Source organism: Adiantum capillus-veneris, chromosome 21, assembly GCF_014529385.1.
Source record: "Adiantum capillus-veneris isolate H3 chromosome 21, ASM1452938v2, whole genome shotgun sequence".
NCBI classification, from domain to species: Eukaryota; Viridiplantae; Streptophyta; class Polypodiopsida; order Polypodiales; family Pteridaceae; genus Adiantum; species Adiantum capillus-veneris.
In genome coordinates, this window is record NC_140951.1 from 72,402,818 (window position 1) to 72,426,523 (window position 23,706).

The 23,706-nt window shown below is 43.8% G+C and overlaps 1 protein-coding gene across 2 annotated transcripts in view; it reads right to left on the bottom strand.

The window, feature by feature from the left end:
* Positions 1-511: 511 nt before the first annotated feature.
* The window catches only part of LOC147431147 (uncharacterized), a 92,803-nt gene continuing 69,608 nt past the window's right edge, over positions 512-23,706 (bottom strand). For both annotated transcript variants that reach the window (XM_086493799.1, XM_086493801.1), the window contains 6 exons: positions 3,210-3,453; positions 2,823-3,122; positions 2,617-2,735; positions 1,851-1,962; positions 1,575-1,766; positions 512-1,483 (listed from right to left, as the gene is read on the bottom strand). In XM_086493799.1, the coding sequence (XP_086349925.1) occupies positions 1,163-1,483; positions 1,575-1,766; positions 1,851-1,962; positions 2,617-2,735; positions 2,823-3,122; positions 3,210-3,453 (1,288 nt within the window). In that variant the 3' untranslated portion in view covers positions 512-1,162. The remainder of the gene's footprint in view (positions 1,484-1,574; positions 1,767-1,850; positions 1,963-2,616; positions 2,736-2,822; positions 3,123-3,209; positions 3,454-23,706) is intronic.

Here is a 23,706-nt window from a genome sequence, read left to right on the forward strand (position 1 = left end):
ACATACATCACAAGAAATTTTTTCTTATTTTGTCAGACCCATGACACCTAGGTGGGAGGAATTTTCCACTACCTTCACCTACTCTGTCCAATATCGCTCTTAGGAGGTTGGCTTATTCCAATTCCTTAGGGCACGGCCCTGGAAGACCCATATGCTATGCACAGATAGGGCATGGCAACGACCAAGTACCTATAGCTGGGACCAAGGTACTACAGGACTTGGTTTAGACATCCAACAAGCCCACACCTTGAAGGTCACATACCACTCACCTCGCTCAACCGCTTGTGTTACTCACCGTGTGCGTGAAAGTAAATGCCATACCCATCCAAGGGCGTCGGCTCACACTTTGTACCACTTCAAAAAAATTGTGCTTATGACCAATGCACATAAATGATGTTGTTCTTCCCTCAAAAGGTAAGCACCCCGAGTATTATGACTTCTCAGCTAAAAAATTGCTATGGAAAAAAAAAAGCCTGAATATGATGTTGACCCTTAACCCAAAAGCACGAAGGAAACTAAACTTTTGGATTATGAGAGACTTGTAACCGACCCAGCATCTCATAACCTCCAGCTAAAAGGATCACAGATAATAATAGGTTCAGCTATGACAAGCAACCGCGACCAGTTATGTTAGCATAATCAACCCACTGGTGAGAAGCTAATTTTCCATCCTCTTGTCCCAAGAGGATGGAAAAAGGTAGGCAGCGACATAGCAAGCGGAAATTTCTTATCTATCGTTGCAATATAATACAAAGAGTGATGGTGGTTCAGGAGGAAAAACCCCAAAGTAAACAGGGTGATAGGAGATTGTTGTTATTTGCAAGCTTGTACAGAGACCTAAACCGATTTGGTGACCGGAGCATCGCATGCCCCTGGTTCATCCATAGCATTTGGATCTCTTTTGATCCCTTGAATTCTCTACAATGCCTAAGTGAACTTGGCTCTCCCCCGCCTTTATTTGCTTACACATTCTTCGACCAATGCACCATTGTTGAACTGAAACCACCCACAGATGGCCTCGTCTGTGCCAATCTGACATCTTCCATCTCATATCTGCTGCAACCTTGCCTACCACATTGTGTAAATGATAGTCTACCTTCAGCAGTCCTCAGCCAAATCCAGCCCCTTCTTACAAGTCACTGCTCTCCATCACTATGACACATTATGCTTCATGTATGTGTGTATTGAGAGAGAGATTTTCCAATATGAACCCATATTGCGAAGATTGTACTCGCGACCCACCTACTGAAGGCCCCCGAATGGCTCCTGTCGCGAAACCATGGAGCATCTCTTGCAACTTCTTTGCATTCAATGGCTTACTGATGTAGTAATCCATACCGGCTGCTAAACAGCGATCACCATCCCCAGACATTGCATGAGCTGTCATAGCAATAATTGGGGTGTAGATAGCTCTTTGCTGAGCCCTTTCCAGCTCCCGTATCTGAGCGGTAGCTGAGAAGCCATCACAAATTGGCATTTGAACCTACACAATTTTTTTTTTCCAATCAATATAAGCTTTGAACAAGAAAAGTTGCTCAAGAAAGGAACTTGTTGAAAATGGTCAAGAGACACACATCCATTAAAATAAGATCAAAAGCTTCCTTAGAGACTCGCTCCACCGCTTCTGCTCCGTTACAAGCTATAATAGCTGTATGGCCCCATTTTTTAAGAAGAATCACCATCACTCGCTGGTTTACGACATTGTCTTCAGCCACCAGGACATGCAGGCTTCTGGCGGGCCCCTCCGACTTTTTCGCTGTTTCGTCCTGATCAAGCGAAAAATTTCTACCAACTTAAATCTCCATAACAGGTGACCTCATGGAAAAAAGAGAATTTGTACAAACAGAGACCTCAACAGAAGTTAGAGATTCCTGAACACCCAGTGCTGATTGCAGTGCCTTTAGAAGTAAGGATTGCTTTATGGGCTTTGAGACATAGTGTCTTACACCCAGTCCTTGACACCTGATGCAGGAAACGAAGATAAATGTGGTTAATCGTGAAATTTAACGACTAAAAAACATGAGTTTCCAACCTTCAAAACACTCTCTAAGGCCACAGTTGTGAAAGAATAATATAGGAGAAATTACCAAAATACCCCTGAGATTTGTGAAAATTCCCAAAACACCCCTCAAATTTCAATCATTCCCAAAATACCCCTCATGTTTTGTCAATAATCCCCAAAATGCCCTTAACATTTTCCAAAATTCCGAAAATACCCCTTGTTAATCACGCAAACATCTCCTAAGACAATTTCTTTGGCAACTCTTCAAAAAAAAAATTCCTCAAAAGGAGACGATGCAACTGGGATTTTAGATGGTATTGTGGACTCTTGAGATGAAATGCTTTATTGTTCTTGAGAAACAAATGCCTAAATTTCCCAGCTTAGGTTGGTGAAATTTTTTCTCTAAGACATGTAAACACGGATCTCTATTGTCAAAAGAATAACTTATGCAAAAATGGAAGAAATCCATCCAAAATTGGTACAAGGATATTTTGAGGATTTTTAAAATTTGAGGCATATTTTCCACAAATTTCAGGGGTATTTTGATAATTTTGTCATGAATGTACATAACAGAGCTAGAGCATAATAAAAGGGGTGAAAATGACACACAATACCTGGTTGCATCTGTGTGACTGGGAGATGTAAGTAGTATAATGGAGGGAAAATAATCTGAACTCTTCCAAAAGTTGTGCCTTCTTGAAGGATATTCAGAAGAGCCCAAGCATGGATCTATCTGGGGACAGCAAACAGTCATTTCAAATTAGAAAATCTCCTTCTGTGCATTCACGAGGGAACAAAAGATTAAAGACAGAAGCAATGCCTGCTGGTTCAGATCATCTTCCTCAACATTGTATCTGCTTCTTGGGCTGTTTGGATCTTCTTGAGGGCATCTTTCTGAAGACTCTTCATTCTCCTCAACAGGCATTGATGAAATGCTGACACACTTCCCCAAAAGAGTCGGCCTTTCTCGGAGATTAGAAATCAGCTGAGATGCATCCGTGCCATCTAACCACATATCTAATAGAACTACATTGTATTTCTGACCACAAGTGGCTCCCCTCTGCAAGGCAGACAAAGCCTCTTCTACACTCGTCACTGCATCAGCTTTCATACCCCAGTTCTGAAAGATAGGTCACTGTTGGTTAAATATTTTCCTCAAAGGTAGAGCCAACTAGACCCTTTTGTAGAATATGCGGAGAGTACTTACTTTTAATAAATCTACCAGGAGCCTCCCACAGGTTCTATTGTCATCCACAACAAGTCCAAGGATGTCCTTGAAAATTTCTTTCCGTGGAGGACTGATGGAAGCAGGTGGAATGCAAAACTTCGCCGTGAACCAGAAGGTGCTCCCATGACCTTCCACACCATCACTCTCCATCCACATGTTTCCACCCATTGCAGCTGCAAGTTTATAAGAGATTACCAAACCTAGACCTGTTCCTCCATATAATCTGCATAAAAATAACAATTCCAAAATTCTGAGTAACCAGCCCAACTCACAGAATGACTTGTACAGTATTTAAATTGTTAACCCAAATCTAAAAGCACAAGAGCCTCTGAAGCATGTTTGTAAAGGCTTCCTGTACATGTAGACATTGTACAACATTGTTGGCTGCAAGGTGAATGACATGATTCCAAGGTGGCTCCAAAGTTGTTTGGGCTCCAAAGAAGAACAGTCGCCCACATCTTCAAAGTTCATAGACACCATACTCATTTCAAACATAAATCACGGGAAGAGACCTGCGAACGGGGGGTTGTTTTTGCTAAACGGTGTCATAGACTAGGTCCCCTCTCTTTTGATGGGCATAACATAATTCCCCCAGAAGGGCCATTGATGTCCTCATCAATGAAGTGAGGATATTGAGCTTTAAAAGCTCTTATTGATTCTCAAGTAGTAAACCTTTAATAACAACCCTTCATTTAATAGAATACTCATCATAAGCCCATCAATTTTGGCCGGGTCCATTTGTACTCCTGCTGCTGAGACGATGTGTCCCAAGAAATGTATCTCCGGCAAGAAAAACTCGCTCTTTTTGGCATTAATAACCAATCTGTGATCACGTAATGCCTGAAAGACTTGTAGCAGATGGTGTCGATGCTCTGCTTCATCCTTGGAGAAAACTATAATATCATCAGAGAAAGTGACCACAAAAGATCGATGCTCTAGGGAAATCCTATCCATCATTCGGTTGAAAGTTGCTGGAGCATTGTTAAGTCCAAAAGGCATCGCCAAAAATTCGTACAGACCAAAGCTTGTCTGAAAGGTTGTCTTGTAGACATCTCCTGGAGCGATTCTGATCTGATGATTTCCGCTTTTCAAATCAATCCTGCTGAAACAAGAGGATCCCTGAAGTCTATCAAGAATATCATCGATCCTGGGAATCAGGAATCTCTTCTTGATAGTGATTTTATTGAGAGCTTTATAGTCAATGCACATCCTCCAAGATCCGTCTTTCTTTAGTACCAATAAAACCGGAGAACAACAGGGTGAAGTACTAGGCTAGATGAGACCCTTTTCAAGGTCTTTCACTTGGTTCATGATTTCTTCATTTTGGGCTCAGCTAACACGGTAAGGCGGCCGGTTCGGTGGTGCAGTTCCCGGAATCAGATCAATAGTGTGGTCCTAAGGACGAGATGGGGTAACTCGCTTGACAGACCTTCTGCGAAAGAGTCGGCATGTGTGTTCTTGTCGTTCTTTGTCCAAATCAGACATGTTCGTTCATTGTTCATCATTCAATTCTTTCAAATAGATAAGTAAACAAAGAGACTGGATTTTGAAATGGCCAAAGCTGATACAATAGGAACGGACTCGCCCTTCAATTTTTACATCAAGTACAATTTTCCTGCTCTTCTCCTTTGTCAAGATCGCCCTTCAATTTTACATCAAGTACAATTTTCCTGCCCTTCTCATTTGTCGTTCTTTGTCCAAATTAGACATGTTCGTTCATTGTTCATCATTCAATTCTTTCAAATAGATAGAGTAAACAAAGAGACTGGATTTTGAAATGGCCAAAGCTGACACAATAGGAACGGACTCGCCCTTCAATTTTACATCAAGTACAATTTTCCTGCCCTTCTCATTTGTCAAGATCGCTTTCTTAGCCCGATAGTCGACCACGGCGTTGTTCTTATGGTACCAAGGGTTTTCTAGGAGGACGTCACACCCTTCCAAAGGCTTTATGTAAAAGTCCTCGTGACCTAAATACCCCCGACAATGCAAACGAAGTTTGCCAATGATAGGTGTAATGGCTACATCACATCCGGGTGTCGCTAGAACTGCCTCCGCCGGTGGCCCATCCCGTCGGGCGTAATCTCGAGCCGCGCTACCAATTTAGGTAAAATGAAGTTGCCCTTGGCTCCTCCAGCAAAAAAGATAAGGGCTTCCTGATCTTTCACTTTGCTCCATGCGCGGCAAAGTTCCATACTTTTATCCATCTGGCTTGGATCGGTTCCTATGCAATCTGGTACTAGTCCTGCTTTCATTTTGCCTTTTCTGCCACGTTCTTCCGCTGCTCTAGAACTCTCCGGCCTGTCTTCAGTCTGTCCTTGTTGTGCCTTTTTAGGGCACTTTGCGAAGAATGCCCTTGTTACCCCCAACCAAAACACTTCCCCTCTTTGAGATAGTCAGCTCTCTTTTGTAGTCAATCGGGGTTGTGCATCTTTCTTTTTCTGGGGATCTTTCTACTTACATTGGTCGAGGTCTGTCTAATCTTCTAAGTCAAAATTTTATCAGTGGGACGGGTTAAATTCACGAAATGTATCGAGAATCCCCGTTTCGCATGTCCCATGGGCCATTAGTTGTTGTATAGACTCATAATTTTTTACAAGGCAGTAATCTCGGATCTTTGTAGGGAGTCCGTAGCAAAACCGCTCAATCTGTTCTTTAAAAGTGACCTTCTTAAACGAAGAGGTCGGTAGAAAAGAATCCCGAAACCTCTTGCAATATGCGTCCAAAGTGTCACCCTTGGCCATCCAAAGATGGTTCTAAGCGGTTCTCACATCTCGTTTGTACTCCTAGGTCAACCAAGAAGAAACAAAGAGCCGTTTGAACTTCAACCACTTGGTCGGTGCTTCTTTCCTCAGAAGAAGAGTGGACCACCATGTTCGAGCATTTCCCTTTAAAAACAATGCTACCCTCTTGATCTTGGAGTGCTCTGAGTAATGCCCTCTGGAGAAGGCTATGTCAAACTGCTAAATGAAATCCAAAGCCCTCCGAGCATCTCGGAATCCAGAGAAGGATTCAAATTTTATTGATTGTCCACCCTCTTTAAATTCCTTTGTCTTCTTGCTCTTATCTTCGAGGAAACCATACTGGTTGGCTCTTTAGAAGTGTTTCTTCTTTGCATAAAACATGTGGTTGTTGGAGTCCAAATTGTCAGAGGATGACTCCTCTGTAGAACTATCAGAAACTGGTTGGAATCTGATCTTCTTTGCCTTTTTCTTGTTCTTTCCAAAGCTTTGCTTCTTGCTTCGCTTCTTGCCCTTTCCGTACTCCTCGCTCGAGTCGAAAGAGGAAGAGCTAGAGGAACTGTTGGCAGAAGAGGAAGAAGAATTGGGTAGTTCTTCAAAACGCACACGCTTCTTCTGTTTTTGTGCACATGCAAAAGAAGATTGATGGCCCAAGTTACCGAGGTAGTCAGTCCCCTTCTTGCGCTTCTTCAATTTCTTCTTCGATGGCTTCTTCGTGTCTGGACCACATGATGGAGTTCTTCTTCAGTAAACATCCTCCTAGTAGGAGGCTTCTTGATTGCTGGTTTGCTTGGTGGCTCAGTGGCTTTCTGCCACTGCAACTGCTAGGTCCAAAATTTTGCATATTGGGGATCCTAGCAAACTGAAGCATCTTCTTTGTGCACTCGTCAACCTGCTGTCGCATTGCATTTCCATGAGTTTATACTATGTGGGCCAGGGTGGCCCGTACTTAGTCTCTGCTAAGTCGCTTGAATTTTCCGTATTGCCTCCTCCCACCTCAGCGGTGGCAGAAGAGGTTGACTGATTCTTTTCGGAATCCATAGGTGCCGCGAGAAAAAGGATCGGGTTTCCCGGTAGAAGAGAAATCGGCCGTGCTCTGATACCACTGTAACAAACTTGGACACCCCAAGTCTAGATTCTGTCGTGACACAAAAGAAATTCACTTCAAAAAACACTTCACAATTCAAGAGTCGACAAGGCCCGACGTGGTTCCATACTAAGAGAGATTGGCCCCAAAGACTGGCGCCTCTTTCGGTATTTCTTTTTATATTAACCTTTGAGCAAAGTACAACTCCCACAGGTGCTCTCTTTCAGACTCTGCACGCAGATGCTCTAAGAAGTGAGACTTGGGTCACTTAGAAACATTACAAGGGATGACCCATATCCAGTGTGCTCTTCATCCTGCGAACACCTTGCCAATCCCGTATCATTGACATCCAACATGAGGTATCGTAGAATGGTGCATGAGACTGGCTCGTCTTGGCATTAAAGTCTCCCAGAAGAATGACATCTCCATCCCTAGAGAACTCCCATAGGTCCTCATCCAATATTATGTAGGGTGATTGTCCCTTGGACGATGCATAATGAGATGTGCTGGGAACAAAATAGCATATTGCAATGTAGAATGGCCTCCCTATCTCCGCTCTCACTCTGACCCACATATATCTAGCCTACTCATCTCTCCGAACAATATGAGGGGTTGAAGCTCGTCCATGAATAGGATTGCCAATATCTCCTGACCTCCGTCCTCTATGCGTTGATCTCACATCCTGTCTACAAGTAGTCTCCCAATGGTATCCCGTCACTCTAGGTAATGTGCCACTAGGAGTTTGATGCGTTTCCGAGTAAAAAATAATATCCCTTCCCTTTAAGCTATCCTTAAAAGCGCCTACATCTAGCTTCATTGATACATTACAATTCCATGCTGCCATTTTAAGGCTGGTTCCATAGGTCTCACACAGTCATGCAATCCGTTTTCCAACACCACTACTCTCCCTCCCTTGTAGAAAGCAATTTTTCCTTTTTCCCTTGCTGCATTGATCTCTGGCATCAGCTCTTGCATGTGTGCTACCTGTGTTACAGTGAGGTCATCACCCAAAATTATTCCAGTTTGCTTGAGTGTTAGTCTCTTCTTCAGGAATTCCTTCCTAGCTTCCAACATAGGGAAACATATAATGAGTGCTCTTTCCTGGGGTCTTCCTTTCTCATCACTTCCCTTCTTGCTGTTAGGAAATAAGACGTAGCTAAATAGATAATTGAGTAGATTACTTCATGGAGAGAGACAGATTTATATACACGAGATTATAGAGTAGAGAGAGAGAGAGAGAGAGAGAGAGAGAGAGAGAGAGAGAGTACACACGATATACGTGGTTCACCCAATGTGGGCTATGTCCACGGGAAAGCAGCCACTCAATGGCTTTAGTACTTCAAAACAAGAAGTAGTTTACAAAGGGATTATACCCTTAATGGAGCTCCCGCCTTGCTTCACTCTCACCACTTCACACTCACCTTGTTGCATCAACTTCACACTATGAAATGTGTGTAGAAATGGCCTCCTTTTATAAGCCAAAAGGGCTGCCCTCTCTTATGAGAGACAGCCATGTGTAGCCGCCCTTGTGCGAATAAGTCCAAATCGGACCCTCCAATCCGCTCATGTGTGGCCGCCCTTGAGAAGACAAGTCCGCTTTTAAATTCGGCCACCGGCCATTGACTTCCGACCACCGGCCATCGGCCATTGACTACCGGCCACCGGCCAACTGACCGGTTGTTTTCTGACCACTTTCCGGCCACCGTCCGGCCATAATATTCCGACAAAAAGGAATATTCCGGCGAAAAAAAAAGTCTCGGGGGCGGAGGCCCCCGAGGCCTCTAAAGTTGCCCCTGATTCTTGTCCGTGAAAATTTTGGTTTCCGGTGAGTGATTTTCCTTCACGCACGATGGCTTCTCCTCATAATGGGGGCCTTACAAATGTGCGCTTTTACCACAGAAAATTACAAGGGTAAATCAGGCTCCATACTTAACAATCTCCCACTTGGAGACTGATCTCCAAACCAAACCTGTGACTGCTTTCCATTCTGGCTTCTTATCCTTGAATGCCGATTGAAGATGAGCAAAAGCTCAACTTCTCCTTGTTGACCATCTTTGTAAACATGTCTGCAGGATTTTCACTTGTATGCACCTTTCCTAGCCTTAGCTGTCCCTCTTCCAAAAGAGTGCGTATGAAGTGATATCTCACTTCAATGTGCTTTGTCCTTGAATGAAAGGCTGAGTTCTTCGTAAGATGGATAGCGCTTTGGCTATCACTGTACAAGACACAATTGTCTTGTTTGAATCCAAGCTCTTCTAAGAATCTGTGGAGCCACAGAATTTCTTTGCTTGCCTCCGTCATTGCTACATACTCTGCTTCCGTGGTAGAAAGTGAAACCACTTTCTGCAGCTTTGAAGCCCAGCTTACTGCTGTGCCTCCAACCGTGAACACATAGCCAGTAGTGCTCCTTCGAGTATCTTTGTCACCTGCCATATCTGCATCAGCATACCCTTCTAGAAAAATATCAGTTCCTCCAAAATACAAAGCATTTGTTGTTGTCCCTTTTAGATACCTAAGTATCCACTTCACAGCTTGCCAATGCTCTTTACCTGGGTCGTCCATGAACCTACTCACAACTTCCACTGCATGTGCAATGTCTGGCCTTGTCCAGACCATAGCATACATTAGAGAACCTACCGCTGCAGCATATGGAACTTTAGACATATAGGCTATCTCCTCTTGTGTCTTTGGACACATATCCTTCGTTAGTTTAAAATGACCAGCCAAAGGTGTAGAAACTGGTTTTGCATTTTGCATTGCAAACCTTTCTAGTACCTTCTTGATGTAATCTTCTTGAGATAGCTTTATTGTCTTCTTCGTTCTGTCCCTTGATATTTTCATACCAAGTATCCTCTTTGCAGCACCTAAATCTTTCATTGAAAAAGATTTAGACAGCTCCTCTTTTAGGTCTTTGATGTCCTACATGTTAGGACTTGCAATCAACATGTCATCAACATACAACATTAGGATGATGAATTTCCCATCTCCCAAATTCTCCGTGTAGACGCAGTGATCGGAGTTGCATCTTGTGAATCCATGATCCAACATCCATCGATCAAACTTCAAGTACCATTGTCTTGATGCTTGCTTTAAACCATACAAGCTCTTCTTTAATCTGCAAACCATTTTCTCCTTACCTTTTACTTCATACCCCTTTGGTTGAAGCATGTAGATTTCCTCCTCTAAGTCACCGTGAGGGAATACCATATTTACATCCATTTGCTCGAGATTTAGATCATGAGCAGCCACAAGGCTTAAGACAAGCCTAATTGAGTTCATTTTTACAACATGAGAAAATATTTCATTGAAGTCAATACCTTTCTTTTGAGAAAACCCTTTTACCACAAGCCTAGACTTGTACCTTTTCTTCCCACCTTCTTCTTCCTTCAGCTTGTACACCCATTTGTTTTGAAGTGCCCGCTTACCTTTAGGCAACTCAACCAACTCCCATGTTTGGTTGCGATGTAGTGAGTCCATCTCCACTTGCATGCTCTTCGTCCATTCTTCTTTGGATTCATGTTGCATAGCTTCTTCATATGATTCCGGCTCTCTAGAATCTGAGATCAAGAGATGGTTGAAGGAAGGAACAAACCTTTCTGGAGGTCTACTTGCTCTTGTAGATCTTCGGGGAATATGTTGAGGCTCCTCATTTGGTTGACGTTGTTGCACATTGTCACCGTTTGCAGTCCTTGAGTCTTCACCGTCCTCAAGCTCCATGTACTCATCACCTGTTTCTTTTGTTTGTTTTCTTTCCAAGTAATCTTTGTACATATTTTGTTCGTTAAAAAATACATCCCTACTCCTTAAGATTTTACCATCTTCAGGATTCCATAGGCGATACCCAAAGTCTCCTTCTCCATAGCCAATGAAGAAACACTTTTTGGGCTTTGCATCTAACTTTGATCTTAGGCTTCTATCTATGTGCATGAAAGCCTCACACCCAAACACTTTGAGAAATGCATAATTCACTGGTTTACCTGTCCATGCCTCTTTTAGAACTCCCCCATCCAATGCCGTTGAGGGTGACCGATTGATTAAGTACACAGACGTACTTACAGCTTCCGCCCAAAGCTCAAGCGGTAGGCCTACATGTAGCCGCATGCTTCGTGCTCGTTCCATGGTTATCCTGTTCATCCTTTCCGAAATCCCATTTTGTTGAGGTGTCCTTGGGGTTGTCCTTTGCCTCTGAATGCCATTGCTAGCACAAAAGCTTTCAAAAGCTTGGCTGCAATATTCGCCTCCATTGTCGGATCTGAGGCATTTAACCTTGGTACCTGTTTCATTCTCCACAAAGGCTTTCCACCTTTGAAATATGGAAAATACATCGGATTTATTCTTCATGACATAAAACCATGTTTTTCTAGTCGCATCGTCTATGAATGTTACATAGTACAATGAGCCACCAAGTGATGGTGTACTTGCAGGACCCCAAACATCAGAATGAACCAACTCAAGTTTTTTATTTTTTCTTTCATTTCCTGATTTTTGAAATTTTACCCTCTTTTGTTTACCATAAATACAATCTTCACAGAACTCTAAGTCTACTTCTTTCAAACCTGGTAGAAGCTTCTTTGTTTGAAGGATTTGCATTCCTTTGGCACTCATATGCCCAAGTCGATAGTGCCACACTGCACTATCAACTTCTGTAGTTGCTGCACAAGCTGAAGGTTGCGTGCTAACAGTACACAAGTAAAGTGTACCGACCTTTTCTCCCTTGGCAACCACCAAAGATCCCTTTGAGATCTTCCACCGTTTATTTCCGAATGCAATGTTGTGACCTTCATCGTCCAATTGTCCTGTAGAGATTAAATTTTTTCGAAGAGAAGGAACATGCCTAACATCTTTAAGCTTCCATTCATTTCCGTTAGCAGTTTTGACAGAAACTGTACCTTTGCCGACAATCTCACAAGCTTCATCATCTCCCAAGTATACATACCCAAAATTACCTTTGGTGTAGTCTTGGAAATGTTTGTGTGGTGTCGCATGGAATGAAGCTCCGGAATCTACTATCCAGGAATTAGACACATTGTCTAATGAGAGAATTAGAGCATCTTGCTCTACTTTACCTGCCACATTGGCCTCCGATGTTGGCTTGTTGTCTTAAGACTCTGTCTCCTTCTTCTTCTTGGATCAGCAATCCTTCTTGACGTGGCCCTTCTTGCCGCAGTTCCAACATTCAAGAACTGACTTTGTTCGTGACTTGCTCCGTCTTGAGCGATCACGACCCTTTTGGCTTTTGAACCTCTCCTTAGGCCTTCCTCTTGTTTCCACTGACAATGCAGCACTTGATGATTCTCCTGTGCTTCTCCTTCGTATTTCCTCGCTTAGGAGAACACCCACAACATCATCAAACTTAAGAGTATTTATGCCAGAGATAGAATTACTTGCAGTCATCACAAGGCTGTCCCAACTATCCGGTAGAGATGATAATATAAGGAGAGCTCGCACTTCGTCATCGAAATTGATTTTCACCGATCGAAGTTGACTTATGTTTGTGTTAAAGTCATTTAGGTGTTCTGCAACTGAACCATTCTCTGCCATCTTTAGATTGAACAAGCGCTTCATAAGAAATACCTTATTGGATGCCGATGGTTTCTCGTAGAAGTCGTCAAGTGACTTCATCAAGTCCTCCGTGGTCTTCATCTCCAAAACATTGAAGGCCACCGTTGACGCCAAGCTTAACCGGATTGTTCCCAGTGCCTTTCGATCAAGGACAATCCATGCTTCATCTGCCATTGTTGCGGGCTTCTTTGCAAGACCGCCTAGTGGCAAATAGAGGTCCTTCTGGTAGAGATAGTCTTCAATCTGCATCTTCCAATGTTGGTAGTTTTTGCCGTTGAACTTCTTAATCTTGAGCTTCCCTTCCTCCGCCATAACTTCCACTCAATTCAAGGAATCCTTTCCTTGAGATAATTTAGCTACGAGCAAACCTTGCTCTGATACCAATTGTTAGGAAATAAGACGTAGCTAAATAGATAATTGAGTAGATTACTTAATGGAGAGAGACAAATTTATATACACGAGATTATAGAGTAGAGAGAGAGAGAGAGAGAGAGAGAGAGAGAGAGTACACACGATATACGTGGTTCACCCAATGTGGGCTACGTCCACGGAAAAGCAGCCACTCAATGGCTTTAATACTTCAAAACAAGAAGTAGTTTACAAAGGGATTATACCCTTAATGGAGCTCCCGCCTTGCTTCACTCTCACCACCTCACACTCACCTTGTTGCATCAACTTCACACTATAAAATGTGTATAGAAATGGCCTCCTTTTATAGGCCAAAAGGGCTGCCCTCTCTTATGAGAGACAGCCATGTGTAGCCGCCCTTGTGCGAATAAGTCCAAATCGGACCCTCCAATCCGCCCATGTGTGGCCGCCCTTGAGAAGACAAGTCCGCTTTTGAATTCGGCCATCGGCCATTGACTTCCGACCACCGGCCATCGGCCATTGACTACCGGCCACCGGCCAACCGACCACCGGCCAACCGACCGGTTGTTTTCCGACCACTTTCCGACAGCCGTCCGGCCATAATATTCCGACGAAAAGGAATATTCCGGCGAAAAAAAAAGTCTCGGGGGCGGAGGCCCCCGAGGCCTCTAAAGTTGCCCCTGATTCTTGTCCATGAAAATTTTGGTTTCCGGTGAGTGATTTTCCTTCACGCACGATGGCTTCTCCTCATAATGGGGGCCTTACAAATGTCCGCTTTTACCACAGAAAATTACAAGGGTAAATCAGGCTCCATACTTAACACTTGCCAACGCTCCAAGCCCCAATGTGTGTAGGTTCAGAAAAACCCATGCGCTTCAAGAGCTCTTGCACCTCTTCTTCTTACTTTTCCAATGTCTTTGAGACCTGTAACACGCACATGAAGGGCTCTAGTCTTTCTCTTTTGCTCCTCCTCAATTGTCAAATTGATGATAGTGGATGTTGGTGTGGCTTTAAGCATCTTATCTTTAGCTTTCTTTGCAACCTCAATCCACTTTTCAACTTTATCAACCTTCCCTTGTGTTTTGAATAGGTGCTTCGCCCATGAAGAGGTTCGTGCCTTTTGCTCTTCCTCTTCCCGTCAAGTTTTCACTTGCTCCTTAATGCTTTCGAGATCCTTTATCACTAATTTGATCAATGCGTCCTTTTCATTCATGCGTTCTTCCATTTTTGATTTCAAAGATTCAAACGCAGAAAGTGCATCCTCTAAGTTTTTTTGCATCATACATTCCATTACATTCACTTCTACCCTCACAATCATCTGCATTTCGGCCTTCAACGATGTGTGACACTGTTATTGACCGTGACTATTTTACCAAACTGAAAACTGATCATATCTGCAACTTGATAAGTGCCTTTGTCAAAGTCTTTTGTAACTTCGAGCTTTGTCCAAGAAAAGATTGAATCTGTATCTGCTTCGAGTGAAATTATTGGTAAACTGACTTGAGTTTTCTGCTGAGTGATGAGCATTGGTTGGAAATCTGCAAGGTATTCCATTGGTTTGTCTGGAACACCAAAATCCTCCTAAAGGGATGTCGTAGACTGAGACAGAGTAGTGTTTGGAGGTATATCCATCTGTAAAGGTTTATCTGTGGAGCAAGTTGTGTCCAAAGATTCATTTGCAGCGACTAAAGTCGTGCTGCAAGAGTCTGTATCTGCTTTATCCTTTGCACTGCTGAAGGCAAGGACTGGAGTCTTCAAGTTTGAAGAATTATTATTTACCATAGCATCTAGTATTTGTTTAGAGACAAAGAATGTATTCTGCAAGGGCGATGATGAGGCGAATTTTCCTGCCTGGATCACGGCCAAAGAAGGGGTTTGTGCTTGTTGGTTGTCACATAAGAACTGGAATCTTCTGAATCTTCAGCTTTCTTAGCTTGATTTCCTACAAGCTGCCCCGCACAATCTAGGCTGAATTTCATATGTTCTTGTCACAAAGTGATGACGTGGCTGCCCAGAACTCAAACCCTACTGCTGCTGGAAACCGTAACCCTAAAACCTGCAAACCCTAAAATCTGCCAGAAACCCTAACCCTAATTTCTGCCAAACCCTAATTCTGCCCTGAACTAACCCTAAAGGCAGCAGGGTCTGAATCCCGGAAATTGCAGAAAAAAAGCAGTGATGACGTGGCACCGTACGGCAGCCCCGGAAATCACGCTGGGCTTTTGCTTTTACGACAGTTTTGGGGCTGTTTTACGCTGATGAGAGAGAATGTTTAGCTTTAATTTTGCAAGCTTGAGAGAGAGAGAGAGAGAAGAGCCTTTGCTTTATTTTTGTTAAGGCTTTTGATCTAAAGATTTTGCGGCTCTGTTTTGGCATCCCTTGTAAACGTGGTTTGGGCTCCCACTCTGCAGAGCATCTGGACGCAGAGTCTGAGAGTGAGACCCGAACCACTCTTGTACTTTGAACACTGATTAATACATAAAGAAATACCGAAAGGGGCGCCAGTCTTTGGGGCCAATATCTCTAGGCACGGAACTCCGCCGGGCCAGTGCAAATCTATTGTGAACTGTGAATTGTTTTGAAGTGGTTATTTGGTGCTGTCGTGATTGATTCTTGACTTGGAGTGTCCAAGTCTGTTACAGCGGTATCAGAGCACGGCCGATTTCTCTTCTACGAGAAATCCGATCCCAAATTTTTTTTTTCCCGCAGCACCTATGGCTTCACGCAAGGATCGGTCGACTCCCTCTGCATCCGGAGATGCGGGCAGGGATCACAACGAAGATTCCGGTAGAGAGTATGGCCCCTCTCGGCCTACTCAGGCGGAGCAACAAGAGATGAAGTGTCGTCAATTGATTGGCGATGCAACAAAGATGATGCTCAATTTTGAGAAGGATCCGAAATTGGCAAAATATATGAGCGAGACTTCTTTTCAAGAAGTGCACGAGCAGTTGCAAAAAACCACAACACCACCCCCGAAACCCGCTCTCAAGAAACCTTCTTCTACAAGGAATATTCAGAGAAGGAATTAGAAGAGGTGGTTGATGCATGGATTGCTCAGCTTTTTGACGCGCAGAACAAAGCCAAAAAGCACGGCAAAAAGCAGAAGAAAGGCACTGACTTCCCGGGTTGTTTGGATCATCAATCGACATTTGACAAAGCAAAGAAACAGAAGAAGCGTGTTCAGTTTGAAGGAGTACTGAGTTCTTCTTCTTCTTCTTCTTCTGACAGTTCTTCTAGCTCTTCAGATTCGAGCGGAAGACAGAAAAGGCAAAACGCGAAGCAAGAAACAATGCTTCGGAAAGGGCAAGAAAAAGGCAAAGAAATCTAAATCTCGCCCAGTGAGTGATAGTCTACAGAGGACTCGTCTACAGACAGTTCAGACTCTGATAACAACAACTTTTATGCGAACAAAAAGAATTTTTATAAAGCCAACCAATATGACTTTCTGGAAGATAAAAGCAAGAAAATCCGAGAGTTTAAGGAAGGTGGACCGTCGATCAAATTTGACACTTTTTCAGGATACAAAGACGCTTCGAAGGCTTTGTCATTTATACAGCAGTTTGACATCGCTTTCGCGGGAGGACGCTACTCAGAGCACTCCAAGATTCGGAGAGCTGCCTCTTACTTTAAGGGGAATGCTCGATCTTGGTGGTCCGCGCTTCTTTTAAACAAGACTGCGCCAGTTAAATGGCTGAAATTTAAGAAGCTTTATATTTCTTCTTGGCTGATGCAAGAGTATGAACGCGATATACGAGCTGCTTGGAACCATCTTCGGATGACCAAGAGAGATACAGTGGATGCTTATTGTGAGAGATTCTGGAGTCTTCATTTCAAGAAGATCTCGTTCAGAGAACAGATCGAGCGGTCTACCTACATAGATCCGAGATCACTGCTTGGAACAGAAATCAGCTTCTATTCAAGAGTTGATGAGTCATGCGAAACTGGGCTTTGCCATTCACTCTGGCAGTCTGACCTACCCCATCGATGAGGTCATGACACAACAAGCCGAACAAACTTCAGCGAATGAAAGTAGAAAGAGAGACAGCAACCCAGAAAAGAAGGATGCACGACCCAAGCTTACTCCTCCGGAGAGAGCTCGCTTCATCAGGGAGGGGAAGTGCTTTGGATGCGGGGAACATGGACATATCTCCACGAAGTGTCCTAAAAAGGCACAGAAAGAACAGAATGACAAGGACGACGACAGGCTTGAGAGTTCGAGAGCAGCTGAGGAACGTGGAAGAAAAGGCAAGATGAAAACAGGACAGGTTCCAGATTGTGTGGGTACCGATCCCAACACCATGGACGAGAGTACAGAACTTTGCCAACCTTGGGGCAAAGTGAAAGATCAAGAGGCCCTGATCTTCTTTGATGGAGGAGCCAAGGCAAACTTCATTTCACCGGAATTGGCGGCACGGCTCGAGATCACTCCCGATTGGATGGGACCACTTGCGGAGGCTGTTCTAGCGGCACCTGGCAGGGACGTAGCTATTACACCTGTCATTGGCAAACTTCGGTTGCATTGTCAGGGGTATTTGGGGCATGAGGACTTTTTCATAATGCCTTTGGAAGGTTGTGATGTTCTCTTAGGGATTCCTTGGTACCACAAGAACAACGCAGTGGTCGATTATCGGGTGAGGAAAGCGACATTGACTACAGAGAAGGGCAGAACCATTGTACTTGATATTAAACTAAAGGGCGAGTATGTCCCTATTGTATCGGCTTCGGCCATTTCTAAATTAATAAAATCCAGTCTGTTTGTTTACTCGATCTTTATGAAAGAATTGAGCGATAAGGATAGGACAAATATGTCTAAACTTGATAAAGAACGCAAAGATTTTCTCCACTCTCACGCCGATTGCTTCTCAGAGGGCCTACCAGGCGAGTTACTACCTGCTCGTCCTGAAGATCATACCATTGATCTGATATCTGGAAGCACACCACCGAACTGGCCCCCTTACCGTGTGAGCGAGCATAGAATGAAGAAATTATGAACCAAGTGAAAGACCTCTTGGAAAAGGGATCTTGTCCAGCCTAGTACTTCACCGTATTTCACTCTAGTGTTGTTGGTTTTGAAGAAAGACAGATCTTGGAGAATGTGCATCGATTATAGAGCTCTCAACAAAATCACCATCAAGAACAGATTTCCAATTCCTAGGATCGATGATATACTTGACAGATTACAGGGATCCTCGTGCTTTTGCAGGATTGATTTGAAGAGTGGATATCATCAGATTAGAATCGCGCCAGGAGACGTCTACAAGACAGCTTTCGGACGACTTTTGCATTTGATGTGAGTCTCTTGAAACCTTTTAAAGGTGATGTGCCTGATGATAGGGAGCCTGATGAGCAACCCGAAGTAGAAGAAAACGAGGAGATCCTTGTTCCTGAACAGATTTTGGCACATAAGGATATGAAGAATAAAGGTAAAGTCCGAAGGCGGTTCTTGATTAAGTTCAAGAACTATCCTGCATTGGATGCGAAGTGGATGGAGGAGGAGGACCTAGCAAATTTTCCTCTCATTGTGAAACTTTACCTCGAGGCTTTTGGTTTAGCATAGTCTACTCCAAATGGAACCCAGAATTCAACTTGGCCGGAGATCTGAAGGGATGCATAAGAGGGGAGTCACTCCGCTCCTTTGTCAACAGATGCCTTGATTTTGATACTAGAGTCACTGATGTCTCTTCGAGCTTCAGGGATACTGAAAGCTGACAGTATTCTGCTGTATGACTTTATGAGATGGAATTCCTGATTATGATACTGATTTGTTCTTGACTTCTTTTAAGTGCAGGAATTGATAGACGAAATGACTGCCGCATTTTAGTCTGATTGACCTCGAATAGACATGGTTGCTATAGGGGTTAGTCAATCGGACATCGATGAGGTCCCGATTGGATCTAGATGCGATTGCTAGCTACATTGCCGATAAATCATGGTCTAAGATCCAAATGAATGTTGAATGTCATGTGATATCCTGTGTTGTCGTGTGATGTGACTGTCGATTGGTACATGTGCTAGATGTGTGTTCCTAGTACGTAGGTACTAACAGTCAGTGTCTGCTAAGACGGTTTATGGCCTCTGTCTATTTTGCAGGCGTAATCGAGGACGATTACAATGCTTTCAAGAGGGGTATGTCACAAAGTGATGACGTGGCTGCCCAGAACTGAAATCCTACTGCTGCTAGAAACCCTAATCCTAAAACCTGCAAACCCTAAAATCTCCCAGAAACACTAACCCTAATTTTTGCCAAACCCTAATTCTACCCTGACCTAACCCTAACCTTAACCCTGAAGGCAACAGGGTCTGAATCCCAGAAATTGCGAAAAAAAAAAGCAATGATGACGTAGCACAGTACGACAGTCCCGGAAATCACGCTGGGCTTTTGCTTTTACGGCAGTTTTGGGACTGTTTTACGCAGATGAGAGAGAATGTTTGGCTTTAATTTTGTAAAGCTTGAGAGAGAGAGAGAGAGAGAGAGAGAGAGAGGGAGAGAAGAGCCTTTGCTTTATTTTTGTTAAGGCTTTTGATCTGAAGCTTTTGGGGCTCTGCTTTTGGCATCCCTTGTAAACATTAAATAAGTGGTTTGGGCTCCCACTCTGCAGAGCATCTGGACGCAGAGTCTGAGAGTGAGACCCGAACCACTCTTGTACTTTGAACACTGATTAATACATAAAGAAATACCGAAAGGGGCGCCAGTCTTTGGGGCCAATATCTCTAGGCATGGAACTCCGCCGGGCCAGTGCAAATCTATTGTGAACTGTGAATTGTTTTGAAGTGGTTAATTGGTGCTGTCGTGATTGATTCAAGTCTGTTACAATTCTGGCCCGATTTCGGCAGCATAACTGTACTAGGTCACTTCACAGTCAGTATCCCCACGCAATAGATGACTTTCCCGACGCATGCGATCACTTTGCAAACCTGGCGAGAATCTGCAGTACGCTGAATTCTCTGTTTTCTGCCCCGAAAATGCGCCAGATCACCTCTACAACGGTGCCTTCACGTCCCCGAACCTCCTGGGGGTATTAGAGACCGTTTAGGGCCGAAACCCTAAACCTACAAAAATGCACAGCAGGCTGTAATTACCTGTTTCGGATCCCAGTTCGCGTGCCAGTCGCATCCGTAGCAAGTCCTCGAGCTCCCGTACCTGTAGGGCTACTTTCCCTTTGAATCGGACGAGATTTCGCACGTGAAACCTCTCCGAATTCCCCTGTACCTACTGGGGATTAGCCACTAGCTAATCCAATACCTGTGCAAGAGGCTCTTGCCTCGGCAATCGCGCATGAACCCACACAACTGTACATTGGTCAAATGAGAAGCCCACTTGAGGGGCATAACATAACTGCTCGTAGGGGAGAGAGAGAGCAGTGCATAGCGTGTAGGGCATCACTCTTGGCACCGCACTGTACATAAGAGGGAAAGGAAGCACTCCATAGCTCTTGCACCTGTTGCAATCTGCCTGGAGCTGAAAATGGCGCCCCCTTTCTCTTGTAGACTCGCTCAGAGTGGCAGAAGTGCTCACAGAGACACCTCGCGCAGTTTCCGACTTTGGCCAACTTGGCTAAAAATATCTCAATTGGTGCGTCAGTTGACTTGGCAGCAGAGCAATAAAATGTTCCCCTTGTCATTCCAAAGCTAATGACACGAACACATTTTCAGGTCCAAAATAGCAGTTCCCTAAATTTCAGGAGATGCTTCCACGGCACTCACACTGGTCGTCTGACCATCAATCACCTCTGGAACCACATTGGAAAATGCAATGTCGGCCAGCTATCAGGTGATTTACACTCGTAGCCCCACCGTGGCTAACCTTAGTCCATTTGCCCAACTTAAGTGCTCACTGGCCATCCAGCCTAGACTCTCACTGTCCGCCTCACACCATGCAACTCGGGCATTGGCATTTCCAGATGGGTGCTTTAAAACAAGTCAAATAAAATTCCCCCAAAAAGAAATCAACAAGTAAAGTTACCACAGACTCGTGACATACCCCCCTCTTGAAATCGCAAACGTCCTTATTTGCATGAATATCAATCCATTAGCGTGTACAACACTTTGTGGACACCGTATCACGGTTGTCAATCTTTTCATGTTAGACACCTGGTCGACATGGTACGAGACATACATGCTCGTAGTTAACACTCTTGTGTAATCAACACTTTTAACTCATGTATGGTCTACCTGTGAGACTGTTCCATTGACATAGTGGATAGCTTTCACACTGTGCCACTGGCTTTAATAGAGTCCATAACTTTTAGTACACTTCGAATCCTTTCAAGCATAATAAACCAACAGTTTAAAAATGCGTCAACATGTACTCATTAGAAGCAATTATTGTACTCTTGACAACTGACAAGACATACTTCTATGGCACTAAACAGACTTTTGGACAAAACTTTTATTCCTGAAGGGCAATTGCCAAGCAGGGTACACTTCTATTGCACTAAATCCATAGATACATGAGAAGTGCTAGCTCTTGGATCACCCCCCTCTAGCGCAGGTCTCTTTCCTTTTGACCTTTGCTCTTCTTGAGTCGGAGAATACGTAGGTGGTAAACCAAAGGCTTCAAGGTAGAGTTGCAATACATTTGGTGACTCTTAACAGTTCACTCTCTTCCATCCACTTTGCATCCATAGGTGGATAGTTCTTAAACTTCACCAAATATCGCCTTGTAACGATTTTTCTTTCCTTGTGTGCCATGACCTATTCTGGGACCAAAATTTCATCAAGCTCTTCAACTTCTGGCTGCTCTTCAACTGGCATATCCTCTGGCACATCACCAATAAAGGGTCTGAGAAGACTCACGTGAAAAGCATTGTGAATCTTCCAGTTCTCACGCAATTTCAACCTATAACTGATGTCGCCGATCTTCTCTGTTACTTGAAAAGGCCCATAATAGCGCATACTAAGCTTTGTAAAGAGACTTTCTTTACCTTTTCTCTTCTTTAAGCGTGCCTTTTCAAACCGCAGCAATACCCAATCACCAAGTGAAAACAGCAATTCACGACGGTGGAGATTAGCAGCTTTCTTTTGCTTTGCCCGTGTCCTTTCAAGGGCATGCTTTACCTTCTGGTACATTTCATCCATATTCTGTATATATTGATCTGCTTGAAAGATCTTTTCCTTGGTATGCAAAATGGGAGGAACTTTCACATGACCTTCGACAATTTCAAAAGGTGCTTTGCCTGTTGGCATTCTGTGTTATTGTACGCATACTCAACCAGCGGCAGATACTGCTCCCACTTCGCCTTGTGCTCTGACACATAGCACTTAAGCAAATCCAAGACAATAGAATTTGCCTCTTCTGACTGCCCATATGTCTGTGGATGAAACGACGATGAGAACTTAAGCGTAGTGCCCATATTCTCAAATATACCTTTCCAGAATAGACTTGTCATCCGTGGGTCACGTTCAGTGACAATCGACTGTGGCATACCATGGTACTTAAAGATAATGTACATAAAGAGATGTGCCATCTGATCTGGTTTTATCTTCTTCCTAATAGGAATGAAATGAGCTTGCTTGCTGAATCTGCAAATAATGGTCCAGGTTTCATCATTTCCCGTCTGTGTTCTGGGAAGATCAAAGATAAAATCCATAGCTACGCTTTCCCATGGTTTATCTGGAATCGGCAATGGCTGTAACAGCCCTGGTGCCTTCTCCCTGTCAAACTTGACCTTTTGGCAAATCACGCATGCTCGCACAAAGGCATCCACATCTCTCCTCGAGGTAGGCCAATAAAAGAATGTCTCAACCGCTTTCACTGTAGCATCTATGCCACGATGCCCTGCATACGGTGGGACATGACTCTCTACCATGACCTTATGTCGCAATGGCCTAGACACAGAGTCTGCCATGCATCATCATAAAACCATCTATGAGGAGGTAGTGCTCATAACGTTGTCCTTCCTGCAACTGTTCAAAGATCCTTGCAAAATCTTCGTCATTTGCATACTGTTCCTTCATGTCATCAAGCTCATGATGATAAGGAATTGACACAACTGAAATTTGTGGCTTTCTTGATAACGCATCAGCCACAACATTCTTCTTGCCTTCCACATGCACACTTTGAAAGTGAAACATGGAGAGAATGTTTGCCCATCGCATATGCTTTTCCGATAGCTTTGACTGTGTCAGAAAGTATCGCAAGGTATGATGATCCGTTTGGACAACAAAATCAGCACCCAACAGATAGTGTTTCCAACTTAAGAGGGCATGAATCACAACCAGTAACTCTTTTTCATAGACCTGCATGGTCATCTCTGGCCCTTGCAAGATTCTGCTCTCATAGGTTACTACCCTACCATCTTACATTAGCACTGCACCAATGCTACTGCCATAAGCGTCACACTGAACCACAAATGACTTCCTGAGATCTGGCAAAACAATGACTGGATCTGAAGTCATCTTTTCCTTTAAGAGATTAAAAGCTGAAATCTCTTTCTGGGTCTATCTGAAAGTGACCTCTTTCTTTTGCAAAGCATGTAAAGGTGAAGCAACCTCTGCAAAGTTGCGAATGAATCTTCTGTAGTAAGAACATAGCCCTAAGAAGCTACGGACATCATGCATAGTCCTTAAAGATGGCCATGTCTTGATTGCTTCCACCTTCGCAGGATCCATTCGGACACCATCCTTTGACACAATGTGTCCGAGGAAGAGGATCTCTTCCAAGAAGAACTCGCTTTTCTTGCCATTGATGAGCAATCTGTTCTTGCACAACTCTTCG